Source organism: Protopterus annectens, chromosome 9.part0, assembly GCF_019279795.1.
Source record: "Protopterus annectens isolate FY-2018-M chromosome 9.part0, PAN1.0, whole genome shotgun sequence".
In the NCBI taxonomy this organism is placed as follows: domain Eukaryota; kingdom Metazoa; phylum Chordata; order Ceratodontiformes; family Protopteridae; genus Protopterus; species Protopterus annectens.
The window spans coordinates 1,490,979,754-1,490,996,558 of record NC_056743.1 but is presented as its reverse complement, the minus strand read 5'-3'; the positions used below and the strand labels follow the sequence as shown (position 1 = coordinate 1,490,996,558).

At 43.1% G+C, this 16,805-nt stretch overlaps 1 protein-coding gene across 1 annotated transcript in view; it reads left to right on the top strand.

Moving 5' to 3' along the window:
- BRD4 (bromodomain containing 4) overlaps positions 1 to 16,805 on the top strand; it is a 1,872,054-nt gene that overhangs the window by 1,574,085 nt on the left and 281,164 nt on the right. Inside the window, exon 10 of the mRNA XM_044084437.1 lies at positions 14,619 to 14,920. Within this exon, the coding sequence (XP_043940372.1) occupies positions 14,619 to 14,920 (302 nt within the window). The remainder of the gene's footprint in view (positions 1 to 14,618; positions 14,921 to 16,805) is intronic.

Here is a 16,805-nt window from a genome sequence, read left to right as displayed (position 1 = left end):
AGGATGATTTTAATAGCTCCAGATTGGCCTCGGCAACACTGGTACCCATTACTGAGGAGTCTGGTAAGGAAGCCTCCATGGCCTTTACCTTTCATTCCACACCTGTTGTCTCAGAGGGACGGTCACCTGCTCAATGTCAAGCTTCACTCTCTTCATCTAACAGCCTGGCATATTCTGTTTTGAAACACAGCAGGTCTCAACTTCCTCAACAAGTTTTAAATGTGATTATGGAAGCCAGAAGACCTAGTACAAGGAAAGTGTACAGAAAAATGGAAGAGGTTTTTATTTTGGAGTGCAGCAAACAATTTGGAGATTTCTGAGCCTAATTTGAGTGTGGCTCTTCAATATCTTACTGAGTTATTGGACAAAGGTTTGTCTTTCTCTTCCATTAAGATTCATGCTGCAGCAATTTCAGCTCACTATGATTGTGACCCACCATTGTTTTCATCCTTTGTTCAAGCAATTTCTTAGAGGGGCAAAGAATATAAGACCCCCACGTAGAGCTCCTACTCCTGCTTGGGACCTCAATTTTGTGTTGGAGAAACTTACTCTACAACCTTTTGAGCCTGCGGGTACTGCTGAATTGAAATACTTGTCATGGAAGACTGCTTTTTTGTTGGCCATTACTTCTGCAAGAAGGGTTTCTGAATTGCAGGCCCTTATGGCGGTAGAGTCTTTTTTGATTTTTCATAAGGATAGGGTATCATTACGTACTAATCCTTCCTTTATGCCTAAGGTGGTTTCTAGTGTGGCTTTAAACCAAACTATTCATTTGCCTACTTTTTATGCAGACCCCCAAAATAAAGGGGAAAAGATTTTGCACACTTTAGATGTACACAGGCAATTGTGTTATTATTTAAGCAGGACTAAGGATTTTAGGCAGTCTCAGCAGTTGTTTGTTTCTTTTGCTTTGAGTTCGCAGGGCAAGCCTGTGTCAAAACAAACTATTTCTAGGTGGATTGGGTTTTGCATTGCTTTTTGTTATTCCCATCATGGCAAGGAGATTCCAGCTGGGATTAGGCCTCATTCCACTAGGGCTACTGCCACTTCAACAGCATTTCTAAGGGGGGTGGCAACTAAGGATATTTTGGAGGCAGCTACTTGGAGTTCAGTGCATACTTTCTCTAAGCATTATCACCTTCCTCTCTACTCTAAGTCTAGGGCTGGTTTTGCCACAGCTATTTTGCAAGGCATGTTGTCAGCTCCTGCTTCTTTATGATTTGCCAGCCTCCCTTACCTCTGCTTTGGGATTCTACCCAATAGTTAGGACTGCAGCAATGTGGAATGAAGAACATAGTACAGTTTTGTACCTACCATAAATGTAGATGTTCGAGGATCCACATTGCTGCAGTCCAATTTACCCTCCCTCCTTCCCCTCTGTGTTTAGGGGTGGTTGTGTAGGTGAGGTTATATGCTGGTAATTTTGTATATATTGTACATATTTTTGGTGCAGGTATATTTGGCCTTGTCTTTTTAGGGTCTTCTGACATCTGGGGCAAGAAAAGACTGAGGATATGACGTCGGTCATGCGCATTAGTACCCTGACGTCAGTCTAATGCGCCCTGACCGACGTCAGCCATATACTTTGGTATTCGGGCCGACTGGACAGCGGACTACCCAATAGTTAGGACTGCAGCAATGTGGAATGAAGAACATAGTACAGTTTTGTACCTACCATAAATGTAGATGTTCGAGGATCCACATTGATGCAGTCCAATTTACCCTCCCTCCTTCCCCTCTGTGTTTAGGGGTGGTTGTGTAGGTGAGGTTATATGCTGGTAATTTTGTATATATTGTACATATTTTTGGTGCAGGTATATTTGGCCTTGTCTTTTTAGGGTCTTCTGACATCTGGGGCAAGAAAAGACTGAGGATATGACGTCGGTCATGCGCATTAGTACCCTGACGTACTGACGTCAGTCTAATGCGCCCTGACCGACGTCAGCCATATACTTTGGTATTCGGGCCGACTGGACAGCGGACTACCCAATAGTTAGGACTGCAGCAATGTGGATCCTCGAACATCTACATTTATGGTAGGTACAAAACTGTACTTTTCCAGACCTTCCTCCAAACCAGTAGGCAGAGGCTCAAAACCAGGTACTTTCCCTGCTCAATATCAGAGCTACTCAGCCTGTTCCAGTAGAACAGAGGGGTCAAGGTTTCTACTCCATACTTACTGGTACCCAGGAAAGAGGGCTCTTGGTGCCCAATCCTGGATCTTTCAGTTCTTAACACCTTCCTTGTGGTACCGAAATTCAAGATGCTTACCCTGCAACAGCTTCTCCATATGCTAGCCAAGGATGCTTGGTTAGTCACCCTAGACTTAAAAGAAGCTTATCTGCACATCCCCATAAGGGAATCCTGCAGGAAATGTCTAAGTTTCAGGGCAGGGTCTATGCATTATCAGTTCTCTACACTTCCCTTTGGCTTATCTACTGGGCTGAGGGGATTCACAAAATGCCTGGCACTAGCCATTGCATACCGCAGGCAAAGAAATATCCAAATTTGCCCATACTTGGACGATTGCCTGATTCAGGCGGACAGTCAGGAATTGCTGCTTCAGCACCTAGCATTTGTAAAAAGCCTGCTCTCTTCATTGGGGTACACCATCAACAAAAAGAAATCACAACTGGTACCCAGTCAAAAGATTGTGTTCATGGGAGCAAGCTTGGACGCAACTTCCCAGATGGCATCCCTCACTTTAGAAAAACAGGTCTGTCTGACAGACTACTACAAAAAAATGGCCACCAGAACCCAGCTATCTGCAGGAATAATACTGCAAGCCCTAGGGTTCATAGCCTCATGTATTCTGCTAATTCCATATGCAAGACTGCATATGAGGAAACTTCAATGGTACTTAAAAAGTCTTTGGTGCCAACATTCTCAGGACCTGGAAACAGTCATTCCTATCATACCTTGCCTAAGGGCAGAGTTCCTTTGGTTGGCAGGAGCATGCAACCACAACAAGGGACTGCATTTTACTCAACCCCACGCCTCCCAATCCCTGACCACAGACGCATCAGATTATGCATGGGGGGCTCACATGGCTGGCAAATGTATTCAGGGCCACTGGAGCCCAAGGCAAATTCTCCTGCACATCAATCAAAAAGACATGCTAGCTGTACAAAATGCTCTGACAGCTTGCAGATACCTAATCCTTCCAGGACTACTGCTGATAAAAACAAACAACACCACAGTTATGTGGTACATTAACAAGCAGGGGGGAGCCCATTCTTACCCACTCTGCAGGTTAGCCATGGCTCTGTGGAACACGGCCTTGGACAGCCGAGTTCATCTGCAAGCTCAATTCCTGCCAGGCAAGCAAAATCCGACTTAAGCAGATATCTCGTAGACCCACACGAGTGGAAATTGGAGCCCAGCACCTTCCTGATCCAGAGGTGGGGGAACCCAAAGGTGAATCTCTTGGACTCCCCCGACAACCACCAGTTAAGCAAATTCTGCACCAGGAACCCTCACAGCAGGGCCTGGAAGGTGGATGCCTTATCCTTTCAATGGGAAAACCTCTGTCTGTGACTTTCCCCCTCTGCCCCTTCTCTCAAGAGTACTAAAGATGAAACAAGCCAGGCCAAGGACATTTCTGATTGCCCCGGACTGGCCATGCCAGCACTATTACCCACACCTGCGCAGCCTGACAATGGTGCTACCCTGGCACCTACACCAGACCCCTACCCTGATGTCTCAGCAGGAGGGACAGATTTTGCATCCACAATTGCAAACTCTAAATCTTGCAGCCTGGCTTATTCCTTAAATACTCCACCAACAACCCTAAGCAAACAGGTGTTGGTCGTCATTCTTGAAGCCAGAAGGCCCAGTCCCAGGAAATCCTATGATGAAAAGTGGAAACGATATTGCTCTTGGATTCAGTCTTAAGTTAATAACACAGCAGTGCCCTCCTTACCTCTAATCCTGGATTACCCAGCAGAGCTACTCCACAGAGGCCTGTCCTTTTCCATTAAGATTCATGCCTCTGCCATTTTGGCTCATTACAACATCGAGCCACCTCTATTCTCTCACTAAACAGTTCCTGAGGGGAAAACAATTTAAGGCCTCCAAGGAGAGCACCCACCCCCTGCTTGGGACCTTAACCTTTGTACTGGAAAAGCTCACGCTTTCCCCTTTTGAACCTGCTGCTTCAGCATAGTTAAAATTCCTCTCTCAGAAAACAGCCTTGCTTCTAGCCATCACTTCAGCTAGAAGAGTGTCTGAGTTACAGGCGCTGATAGCTGTGGAACCCTTTATTATTTTCCGTGCTGACAGGGTTTCCCTTAGGACTAACCCTTCCTTTATGCCTAAAGTGGTGTCCAGTGTGGCTCTCAACCAATCCATCCATTTGCCAACCTTCTTCCCTAACCCTCAGAATAAAGGGGAAAGGATCCTGCACTCTTTGGACCTGCACAGACAGCTCAGGTTCTTCTTTGATAGGACTAAGCCTTTCAGAAAATCTGACCAGCTGCTAGTTAGCTTTGCAACAGGGGCAGAGGGCTAGGCCTTTTCTAAACAAACCATTTCCAAATGGATAGCACACTGCATCCATTTCTGCTACAAGCACCATGGAAAACCACCCCTTCAGGGGGTCAGAACACATTCCACTAGGCCTACCTTTACAGCATTTCTGAGGGGAGTCCCTACCAGGGGCATTCCGGAAGTTGCAACCTGGAGTTATGTACACACCTTCACCAAGCATTACCACTTGCCTATCTTTTCCAAATCCAGGGCAGGATTTGCTACAGCAGTCTTGCAAGGCCTACTAGCCAGCCCTAACTCTTCTTGACTTCCTCCACCCTTCCTCAGCTTTGGGAATCAACCCAAGTGTGATGACTGCAACAGTGAAACATGAAGAACATAGTACAGTTGTGTACATAAATGTAGATGTTAGAGTGCATTCACTGTTGGAGTCCTGGTTTCCCTCCCTCCAGCCCCCTAGTTTTCTCTGTCTCTCTCTCCTGCCTATGGCTGTGCCTGATGTTCTTCATTCCACATTGCTGCAGTCCTAACTATTGGGTAGTCCGCTGTCCAGTCGGCCCGAATACCAAAGTATATGGCTGACGTCGGTCAGGGCGCATTAGACTGACGTCAGTACGTCAGGGTACTAATGCGCATGACCGACGTCATATCCTCAGTCTTTTTTGCCGCGTGGTCCGATGCAGAAGCAGTTTTGCGAGTGCAGGTTGGCGTTCTGAAATTTTCTGAAGTCGGAGTTTCAGACCGAATCAAAGTTGGCTAAGTACCCGTTGGGGAACATTTTGGTTTTTCTTGCCTCAGTATTTAACCGGATGTCAGAAAAAGTGAATAACTGTATTTCTTGTGGGAAACAGATACCTCATAGGGATTACCATACCTTGTGTATACCTTGTTTAGGGCCTGAGCACGACGTTGTTGGATGCCGCTCTTGTGCTAGATTTAACAAACGCACTATTAAGAGAAGGTTAGACTGTGCCAGGTTAGTGTTTGGGAAGCGTTGTAATTATAAAATGCCGTCGGATGCTCCGACGCCCGCTTCGTCCAAAAAGCGCAAGGACAAAACAGCGAAGCCTAGGGTTGATGAACCGGCAGTCCCGGACGTCGGTTCTTTAGAAGGCTCAGTGGAGCCAGAGGTTTTGCCAGGAGTTTCTTTGGAGGCAGAGACTTTACTGTTGCAGGATGTGCCTTCTCAGGAGGTAGGCCAGGCTGAGGGGGCTTCTCAGGTAACTGTTCTTCCCTCTCTTCCCAAGGTAGTTAGAGCCTCTCCTTCTGTTTCCAAAACTTCTTTGAGAGGTAGGCCAAGTTTAGCTTCAGTGGGGGCTTCTCCTAGCACTTCAGGTTCTGTGCCTAAGAAACATATGCTTAAAATGGCAGAAGATTTGATTACTCTGATTAGAGGTTCTATGCCCCCTCCTGATAAGAGGCCTAGGGTGGAACCTGAGTTTGAGAGTTTTGAACAGTGTTCAGAGGCTTCTGAGTCTTCTGCGGAAGACTTGCAGGAGTATCCTCCTTATTCTGATTCTGATGTGGATGATTCCACTCCTACAGCTTCTCCTCCTGAGGATTTCTCATTTTCAGAGACTCTGCATTCCATGAGGGAGCACTTTAAATGGGAAGGCCAAGATTACTCTGATTCCAGGAAAAGGCTTAGGGAATTCTTGTTTTACCCCAGCATAGGCCCTTAGCTATACCTCCTGTGTTGAATGTGGTGGAAGATGTTTTTGCAGAGGCTTCCCTGAACCCTGATTCTTTGCCTCCTGCTCCTGTTAAACCTGATAGGTACTATAGGGTGCCTGAAGCTCATAAGTATCTTTTAAGAGTCCTAGGGCAGACCCGAAACTGTTTCTCAGGGACCTAAAGGTGTTAAGGCCTCTGTTGTTAAAAACCCTGTTCCCACTGATAAAGAGGCAAGGGCTTTGGATAGATGGGGAAAGAAAGTGTATACTTCTTCCACTTTAGCCATGAGGCGTTGAATTGTCAGTTTCACATGCTAAAATATCAAAATTATCTCCTTTCACAATTGAAATCTAAGGTGGATGCTTTGGCGGAAGGTATTGAGTGTAAAGAGTTGCTGGATTTAGTTCATGTGTCTGAACAAGTGGGTAAGCATTCTTTGCAATGTGGTTTTGATGCTGTACAGGCCTCCTCGAGGGTGGCTGCCACTAGTTCTGTTCTTCGCAGGCATGCCTGGTTGAGGGATCAGAATTTAGCTGAGCATGTTAAGACAAGGATTTTGGATGCTCCTTTACAGTCTGATGTGTTGTTTGGTTCGCCTGTGGAAGCAGTTTTAAAGAAAATGGAGGACAAAGCTAAGTCTATGCAAACTGTTAAAGATTTATTGCAGGTGCAGCCACCGAAGTTTAGTAGAAATTGGCCTACTAAGGGATGGACATATCCTGCTTATGATTCCCAGTCTAGGGGTAGGTCTAGACGTGGTAGGGGCAGAGCTCAAGGTTCTTTTAGGACTAGAACAGGGAGTTCACCTGCTCAGACTTCTGGTGAGGGCAGGGGTCAGTCCTTTCGTAAACAGACCCAATGACCTGCCTTTTCAGCTGCCAGTAGATTCTCGTCTGGCAGCTCCTTTGGGAGGAAGACTGTCTCTTTTCAAAGAAAATTGGGATTTAATTACTCAAGACAGATGGGTGTTGGATATCATTCACCACGGTTACAGGTTTTATTTCCATACATTGCGCCCTTTCAAAGGCATGCCAGACGTTCCTCCTCCACAAAGGAAAGAGGCTCACAAGCAAATTTCTCTGTTACTCCAAATAGGGGCCATTCAGCCAGTCCCTGTATCAGAAAGGGGCCTAGGATTTTATTCTCGCCTGTTCCTAGTACCAAAGAAGGGGAACACGTGGAGACCAATTTTGGATTTATCTATCCTCAACACTTATCTGGACATTCCCAAGTTCAAGATGTTGACGTTACAACAGCTTTTACCTCTGCTGGGCAAAGATCACTGGATGGTAACTTTAGATCTCAAGGAAGCTTACCTTCATGTGCCTATAAGACTAAGTTGCAGGAAGTATCTGCGTTTTCGAGCTGGAAATTCTCATTATCAGTTCTCTGCATTGCCCTTTGGCTTATCTACTGCCCAGAGTATTCACAAAGGTTCTGGCTCCAGTGATAGCTTACTTCAGGCTAAAAGGAATTCAAATCTATCCTTACTTGGACGACTGCCTGATTCTGGCTCAAGAAAAGGAAGACCTTCTACAGCATCTGGAATATGTTATAGCAGTGCTAAGATGCCTAGGGTATTCTGTGAGCGAAATAAAGTCCAGTCTAGTACCCTCTCAAGACATGTGCTTTCTGGGTGTGAGACTGAATACAGCAGCCCAGATGGCCTTTTTAACCCCGGACAAACAAAAGAGTCTATCACTTTACTTCCATCAACTATCTCATCAGTCCGTGCTGACTGCAAGGACAGTCCTTCAAGCATTAGGGTTCATGGCATCTTGTATTCTGGTGCTTCCCAATGCCAAACTGCATATGAGGAAGCTGCAATGGTATCTCAAAAATGTATGGACACAGCACTGCCAGGATTTGGACACTGTCATTCAAATAATACCTTGCCTTCAAAAGAATTTTTGTGGTGGGCTCAGGAATGTCACCTAAACAAGGGACTCTCTGTGACCCGGCCAGAGGCGAGTCAGATTTTAACGACAGATACCTCGGACATTGCTTGGGGAGCTCATCTAAATGGAAAGTGGATACAAGACAAGTGGCCTGCCAGACTACAGCATCTACATATCAACATGAAGGAGATGTTGGCAGTCCAGTTTGCATTAATGGCTTTCAAGGAGTTACTTCTTCCAGGGCAGGTGTTGATTCTAACAGACAACACAACTGTCATGTGGTACATCAACAAACAAGGGGAACACATTCTTATCCTCTATGCAGGCAAGCAATGATTTTATGGGAGACTGCGCTCAGCTTGCAACTAACTCTTCAGGCAAGGTTTCTGCCGGAGCACAGAACTCCTTAGCAGATGTGTTAAGCAGACAAATCATGGATCCCCACAGTGGAAACTGGATCTTCATGTATTTCAGACATTGACAGTGTCATGGGGAACTCCAGACATAGATCTGTTCGCTTCTCCACTAAACCACCAGCTGCCAAAGTTTTGCACAAAGGGGTTTCATCACACAGCTTGGAAAGTGGATGCTCTTTCTTTCAGTTGGAAAAATCTTCATGTGTATGCCTTTCCACCTCTGCCTCTTCTTCCAAAGGTGCTCTTAAAGGTCAGACAAGACAAGCCAAGGATGATTTTAATAGCTCCAGATTGGCCTCGGCAACACTGGTACCCACTACTAAGGAGTCTGGTAAGGAAGCCTCCATGGCCTTTACCTTTGATTCCACATCTGTTATCTCAGAAGGACGGTCATCTGCTCAATGTCAAGCTTCACTCTCTTCATCTAACAGCCTGGCATATTCTGTGTTGAAACACAGCAGGTCTCAACTTCCTCAACAAGTTTTAAATGTGATTATGGAAGCTAGAAGACCTAGTACAAGGAAAGTGTACGCAGAAAAATGGAAGAGATTTTTATTTTGGAGTACAGCAAAGAATTTGGAGATTTCTGAGCCTAATTTGAGTGTGGCTCTTCAATATCTTACTGAGTTATTGGACAAAGGTTTGTCCTTCTCTTCCATTAAGATTCATGCTGCAGCAATTTCAGCTCACTATGATTGTGACCCACCATTGTTTTCGCATCCTTTGTTCAAGCAGTTTCTTAGAGGGGCAAAGAATATAAGACCCCCGTAGAGCTCCTACTCCTGCTTGGGATCTCAATTTTGTGTTGGAAAAACTTACTCTACAACCTTTTGAGCCTGCGGCTACTGCTGAATTGAAATACTTGTCATGGAAGACTGCTTTTCTGTTGGCTATTACTTCTGCAAGAAGGGTGTCTGAGTTGCAGGCCCTTATGGCAGTAGAGCCCTTTTGATTTTCCATAAGGATAGGGTATCATTACGTACTAATCCTTCCTTTATGCCTAAAGTGGTTTCTAGTGTGGCTTTAAACCAAACTATTCATTTGCCTACTTTTTATGCAGACCCCAAAATAAAGGGGAAAAGATTTTGCACACTTTAGATGTACACAGGCAATTGCGTTATTATTTAAGCAGGACTAAGGATTTTAGGCAGTCTCAGCAGTTGTTTGTTTCTTTTGCTTTAAGTTCAAGAGGCAAGCCTGTGTCAAAACAAACTATTTCTAGGTGGATTGGGTTTTGCATTGCATTTTGTTATTCCCATCATGGCAAGGAGATTCCAGCTGGGATTAGGCCTCATTCCACTAGGGCTACTGCCACTTCAACAGCATTTCTAAGGGGTGGCAACTAAGGATATTTTGGAGGCAGCTACTTGGAGTTCAGTGCATACTTTCTCTAAGCATTATCACCTTCCTCTCTACTCTAAGTCTAGGGCTGGTTTTGCCACAGCTATTTTGCAAGGCATGTTGTCAGCTCCTGCTTCTTTATGATTTGCCAGCCTCCCTTACCTCTGCTTTGGGATTCTACCCAATAGTTAGGACTGCAGCAATGTGGAATGAAGAACATAGTACAGTTTTGTACCTACCATAAATGTAGATGTTCGAGGATCCACATTGCTGCAGTCCAATTTACCCTCCCTCCTTCCCCTCTGTGTTTAGGGGTGGTTGTGTAGGTGAGGTTATATGCTGATAATTTTGTATATATTGTACATATTTTTGGTGCAGGTATATTGGGCCTTGTCTTTTTAGGGTCTTCTGACATCTGGGGCAAGAAAAGACTGAGGATATGACGTCGGTCATGCGCATTAGTACCCTGACGTACTGACGTCAGTCTAATGCGCCCTGACCGACGTCAGCCATATACTTTGGTATTCGGGCCGACTGGACAGCGGACTACCCAATAGTTAGGACTGCAGCAATGTGGATCCTCGAACATCTACATTTATGGTAGGTACAAAACTGTACTTTTTTATACCCCTGATGACCTGCTGTCATATTCGAGCTGACTGAGGCAACCTGCAGGCAGATAACCCAAGTGTGATGACTGCAACAGTGAATACACTCGAACATCTACATTTATGGTAAGTGTACACTGTACTATAGGTATGGGAAAAGTGTATACTTCTGCAACTTTGAATTTCAGAATTTTAAATTGTTGGGCTCATATGTTTATGCTGACATATTGTGGAAGTATGAAGAATGTTTTATATATAGTTAAGAAAACTCTGCTTTAACTTGTTTCTTCTGTTGTAGAGGCCACTGCTCATTGTTTGAAGTGTGTGTATAACTGTTGATGCTTCTTCAGGGCTATGTCCACTGGTATTGTTTTAAGGAGGTTTGTTTGGCTGCATTGTCAGAACATTCCAGATAAAAATGAGATTTTAAATTCTCCCTTGGGTAGAGTTTGTGTTTGGACCTTCTGCTGCAAGTGTGATGAAAGGGGCAAGCTTATCCAGGGGATCTAAAAATTTTTCAGCCCTCTTTTTAAAATTGTACATGGGATTTTCTTCCTCCTCATCCAGTTTTGGCAAACAGAATAAATGGTCTCAACTGAATTCAGTTAAACAAATATTTAAGAATAAGTGGCAAGGAGGTTCCAAAAAGAAGTCTCAAACCTAACAAAACCAGGGACACTCCCAACAAGTCTGAATGACTATTAGAGACATTGTGACCCCCTCCCACCCTGGCCCTCTTTCTCTTCCAGAAAGTCATGCATCTCCATTTTCTCTTTGGCAACAGATTGTTTCAGACAGATGGGTTCTGAAAGTCATTCATCAGGGTTAACGGATAGCAGTGAAAGGAAATTCCTCCTTTCCAGTGGGTCATTCCTCATCCTGCAGATAAGACTGGTTTGTTTCCACATGTTCTTCATCATACAGTGGATATAAAATGTGTACATACCCTGTTAAAATGCCAGGTTTTTGTGATCTAAAAAATGAGACCACAATAAATTGCTTCAGAACTTTTCCCACATTTAATGTGACCTATAACCTGTACAATTCAATTGAAAAACAAATCTGAGAACAAAACCAACAGCAGCCACCAGCACTCTTAAACAAAAGAAACAGGACTCTGAGACTGCTTCAGGATCCAGTACAGATAATTTTAATAACTGCACACAAGTGCTTTTGTGGGCAACCCCACTTTTTCAGGTGTCAATGAACAGTATAAAATGACACAGCCAACCCCCCCCCCCCCCCAATATATGCACACCATATTAAGGCGCATGACTTAAAATGACCAGTGCTTTCTCAAAATTAATTAAATACATAGTTATTTAAGCGCTATATGCAGTTTAAGAATACACTTCAAACTTCCATATACACATATAAGAAACGTAAAAAATAAAATAATAAAAAATATACATATATCTGTTTTCAACATGAAAGTTTCCAGTACAAAGTTACTTAAATAAATCTATCTACGGAGTTGTCCGGACTTCAATTTAGGCCATAATGGGACATATTCAGTCTATGGCCCTTATCTGACTTTAGTCTCACTATCCACTTGGCTTCTAATTCTTCAGTTGTATTCCTCAAGTCACCTCCTCTAATGTTTGCACAAGTTCTCCCAATAACCAAAAGCGTGTGTGTGACACATCAGTATTGTTTACATGTTTGGCCAAAGCATTTATATTTCTCTTCTTATTGATAGCATATATATGTTCATGTACTCCCATCTTTGGAAGGGCCTGCCTGTCTTACCTACATGAAGCTTACGACACTCCATGCAAGTAGACCAAACAGACAATATGTTAGGTGTTACAAGTTGCTGATATACTAAACTCCATAGGTCCTATGCTGATCTGGATGTTCAAATTTGTAGCTGTTATCTATGTACTTTCAGTATGAACATCTACTACACTTCTTGGTGCCTATCCCAACTTTAGATCTGGTGGTTCCTTGTTTCTTGCTATGCCTGGGATGGCATTAACTGCCTTTTGATTTTTCAAAGAAAAACTGGGTTTATCTATCAGTCTTGTAATATTTTTATCTACTTTCAAGATATCCCAGCGCTTTCTTATTACATCCATGTAGTCCTGCGCATCACTGGAATAAAAGAATGGCACACTTAATTTTCGTTCGATCTTGGCCTTTCTTTCTACCCCCTTCTCCTGAATCCCTTTTTTTGGAGAAGTGCAGTCTAGCTTTGGAGTCCTAGTTCTCTGACCTCTGTACTCATTTCAGTATGTCTAGCATCATATCCTCTCTTTCAGTTCATTGCTGACTCTCTCAATCTGCTGACTAAAGTCCCCTTCAGTTACATTCAATCTTTTTTTACAACATTTTATGTGTTAACCGCCTTTTGGCAAAAGATAGCATGCACCCTCCATTTATTTTTAAAATTGTTGTGTATAATCAGCTCTATAGGGCTTCCAGATTGAATGTAACCAAAGAGGACTTTAGTCAGCAACCCTACCTCATTTTTCAGAAGGACGGGGTTTCTTTGAGAACTAATGCCTAAAGTGGTGTCTGAGTTTACTTTACGTCAAACTGTCTGTCTCCCTGTTTTCTTTCCTGAACCTAAAAATGAAGGGGAGATGATGCTCCATACCTTAGATGTTCAGAGACAATTCAGGTACTAACTTGAGAGAACTAAATCTTTCAGATCGGATCAATTGTTCATTTCTTGTGAAGGTAAGAAGGGGCAACCAGTATCAAATCAGATAATTTCAAAATGGTTGTCCAAGGCTTTTACCTTTTGTTATACTCACCATGACAAATCTATTCAAGGCAGGGTCAATGCCCCCACCCCTACAAGGACCTTCTATGGCTTTTTGGAAAAGGTTGGGTTCTAAAAGTATTCTAGAAGTTGCTACTTGGTCTTCTGTACCTAACTGTACAAAGCACTATAAGCTGGATTCTTTATCTAGGTTAAGGTCATGCTTTGCTAGGAGCATTCTCCAGGGGCTCCTGTACCCTTCTTCCACCTCGCACGTATAGTTAGCTATGGTAATCTACCCATACAGCTAAGGCTGCTAATGTTGATCAATATGAAGGACATATTTCAGTTAGTTATGTAAGATGAACTTACTGTAACAGTAGGTGTTCGAATGATCAGTGCTGCAGTAGTCACTCCCTCCCTCAATCCCCCTTTGTTTTTGTGTGATTTTTATGCCAGGGTATACCTTTTTATTTTTTTGTTATTCTAGCTTTGCCCTTTCAGGGGTCAGCCTCCCTCTCTGTGCTGGTGGGAAAGCTCTGAAGGGCTTCACACCCAGACTTGTCTTTTAGTCAGCTCAGCTTGAGCTGATTGACAGTTTGGGCATATGGAAGGTACCCTAAAGCTTTGGAAGCTGGCTAGCTGTTATATCCTGAGCAGAATAAAACCCATATGTCTAAAGCTACTCCAGCAGTGATCATTCAAACATCTATTGTTGTGGTACTTTCAACTTAACGCAACTGTACTTTCTGTAGCTTAAACATCAGTTTGTCAAGCCATGTACTGGCTATTATATTAATACCGTATGACTTGACTCTATGGTGCCTCACTTGTTTTATATTTATGCTAAAATGAATTCCTTAGTTTCTCTAAAGGGTATTTCTCTGCTGCTGTTTCCTTTTGCATCCACAATGCTGGAGGCTTTCCGTTATCATCCTAACTGTTAAAAACTCCCAGGTTAAAAAAAAAAACAAAAAAAAAAGCTAAAGAGTAATAAATACTATTTGTCCTGTTTGTTTCCTTGTTTGTACTGCATAGGCTTGTCTGAAAATCACAATGATTAGGACATGAATAAGACATGTTTTCTAGTTCTTCAAAGATGTAACTAGCTGAAAGTATGAAACGCTGAGTATTGAACAAGGTAGAACAAGGCTTTTGTTTAGGACTGGCATTTGCTGCTTTTTATTAACATTATGCTGTGGCATTAAATTAGCTTGGCTCACTGAAAAGGAAATCTAATCTTTTGTCAAAGCAGATGTCAGACCTCCAGGCCCTGGGTTGCTCACCAGTTGTAAAAACAAAAAAAATATATTGTAATGTAGCCTAACCAATAGTACTACAACCTTAAACAGCAACTAGTTTGCAAATTGTTCCTATTGTGTTGGCATGTGTACACAAAATAACATCTCCAGTATTGAATGCCTTTTCTCTGTTTTTGATATTCTTTTTACACTTTCAACTTTTCACTTGTATGGTTCTGTTGTAGCAAAAAAGAGACAAGTTTGAAGAACAGCAAGCCTCCACCACTCCTTCCCTATGACTCTGAAGATGAGGAGAAATGTAAACCAATGTCCTACGAGGAGAAGAGGCAGTTAAGTCTTGACATTAACAAACTTCCTGGTGAAAAACTGGGTCGGGTTGTGCATATCATTCAGTCCAGAGAACCTTCTCTTAAAAACTCGAATCCTGATGAAATCGAAATTGATTTTGAAACGTTAAAACCTTCCACATTACGAGAACTTGAGAGATATGTTACGTCATGTTTACGGAAGAAGAGGAAACCTCAGGGTAAGGATCAGACTTTTTCACCACCACCATGACTAGGAATATATCTTCTTCTTGTCTAACAGCCTTTGACATTTTTTGAAAAGATGAAAAAGGATTCTTGCCAGGTTGACATTAGACGGTACCTATTAAAAGGAAAATAAATGCAATCCAGATGTGCATGATATCTTTTGATACCGGCATGTCTGCAAAGATTTCCGTGACAATGCAGTTAAGAGTACAGTGTCCTGTTGTACAGAGTAGCTGAGCTTCAAAGTGTGCTGCTATTAACTGACTCATTGGCCCACTAGCATGTCACTTTAGCTCCTATTTGGAAGTTGTTTTGTACCCTCTCCTATATATAGTAGCTGCCTGACCTTTTCTATCTTGATGAAAACATAGGGTAGAGGAATATTCTTTCATTGTGGGGGTTGCATTATAATGTTGATGGTCTGTAATGCAGAAACACCCAGTAAATTGTTTTCAAGGCTGGTGTGGTCTTCCATTGTGGATCAGTCTTCAGTGATCTGAAATGTTAGTGTTACAGAGAAAGAGATGGGTAATTGTACTCTGGCTGTGACATTAAGTCCCTAGAGTATCTTAGCCACCTTGTGACATTCTGGCCACAGGTTTTTCAGTAGCGTAATAGACGTTGCCGAATGCCTCCTTTTCAGCATGTCACTGACAACTATCTACATTAATGGGGGTGATGACTTTTCATACTTTTTGCTGCCATTTATTTTATCTGCTTCATGCAGAAAGTAACACAAAGTGTCAGGAACAGGGAAACTGGTAAAGCAGCAGTTGTATATTTCAGAAGGTAATCAAACATTTAGAATTTTAAATTTGGAAGCCAGAGTAAAACAGAATGCGGATGTAAATTTGGAAGGCAAGTTAATAAACTGTCCAGGCTTTAGAGATCTGCCTTCCCTTCTGCAGCAGTTATTTTTTCTCTGTCTTTACTAGCTTGATTTAAGATAGAGTCCTGTAAGACAAGTTTTACACTTGAGGCTTTTTTTGTCGTTACCTGGGCTTGTGTGTCAAATATCAGCTCTTTTGTTTGCCTCATCTTGCATTTGCATCAAATTTCACACACTCCTTTTGGGGGGTGATCACTCTCTGCTGTGAAAATTTGCCTTAGTTTTAGTCTTCACTCTAAGCCAAGTAATAAAAGGGCAAGATCGATTGTTGAAGGCCATCAGCATAGTCAGACTTTTTAATCCCTTCACTTTTTCCATTTAGTGCTATGCTGAGGAATCATTTTTACAGTATAGACCCTTGGGTGTGGTGCTTCCGCACGCACACTTTTCTGGCTCCAGTACATAGGGAGCAGAATTTATATGTCTCACTCTTGCTTTTCAGTGCGAGCCATCAGTTTCCTGTCATGTGGTGTTCAAGCAGCAAGATCTTTTGCTTGAATGGCTCAGCCAGTTAAACTCAGCTTGCCAAGTTAAACTAGGTGGCTTGAACTATAGATTCAATGTCTTTTTTGTCCAAATCAGCCTTTGGGTTATCAGATCCAACCTCAGTTCCTTCAGAAGCTGTGGACCTGGAACTCTGACGACTCCTCCCCTTCCCATAATTCCACTCTTCTTCCACATATGTCATATCTCATTTGCCTCCTGATCAAGAATGTTGTGTTTTCAAGGGCTCTGAGTTTTGTAGCTGTTAGACAAGTAGGTTTTTTTTTTTTGTTGTTGGCCCCTTTTTTGTTTACCCCCCCCCCTTCCTCTTGGAGCTCTGTCAGTTGACACTTCGGCTCTGGTGGCCGCCTCTGATTCTAGCCAAATGGTATCCAGGGTTCAGCCATCCTCGGGAGTTTTGACTTCTTAGGCTAGGCTGTCTGGATCTGTGTCGAGCTCAGCATTCAAGGCTTTCGAGAGAGTATTCTTTCAGCGCCAGAGAGGTC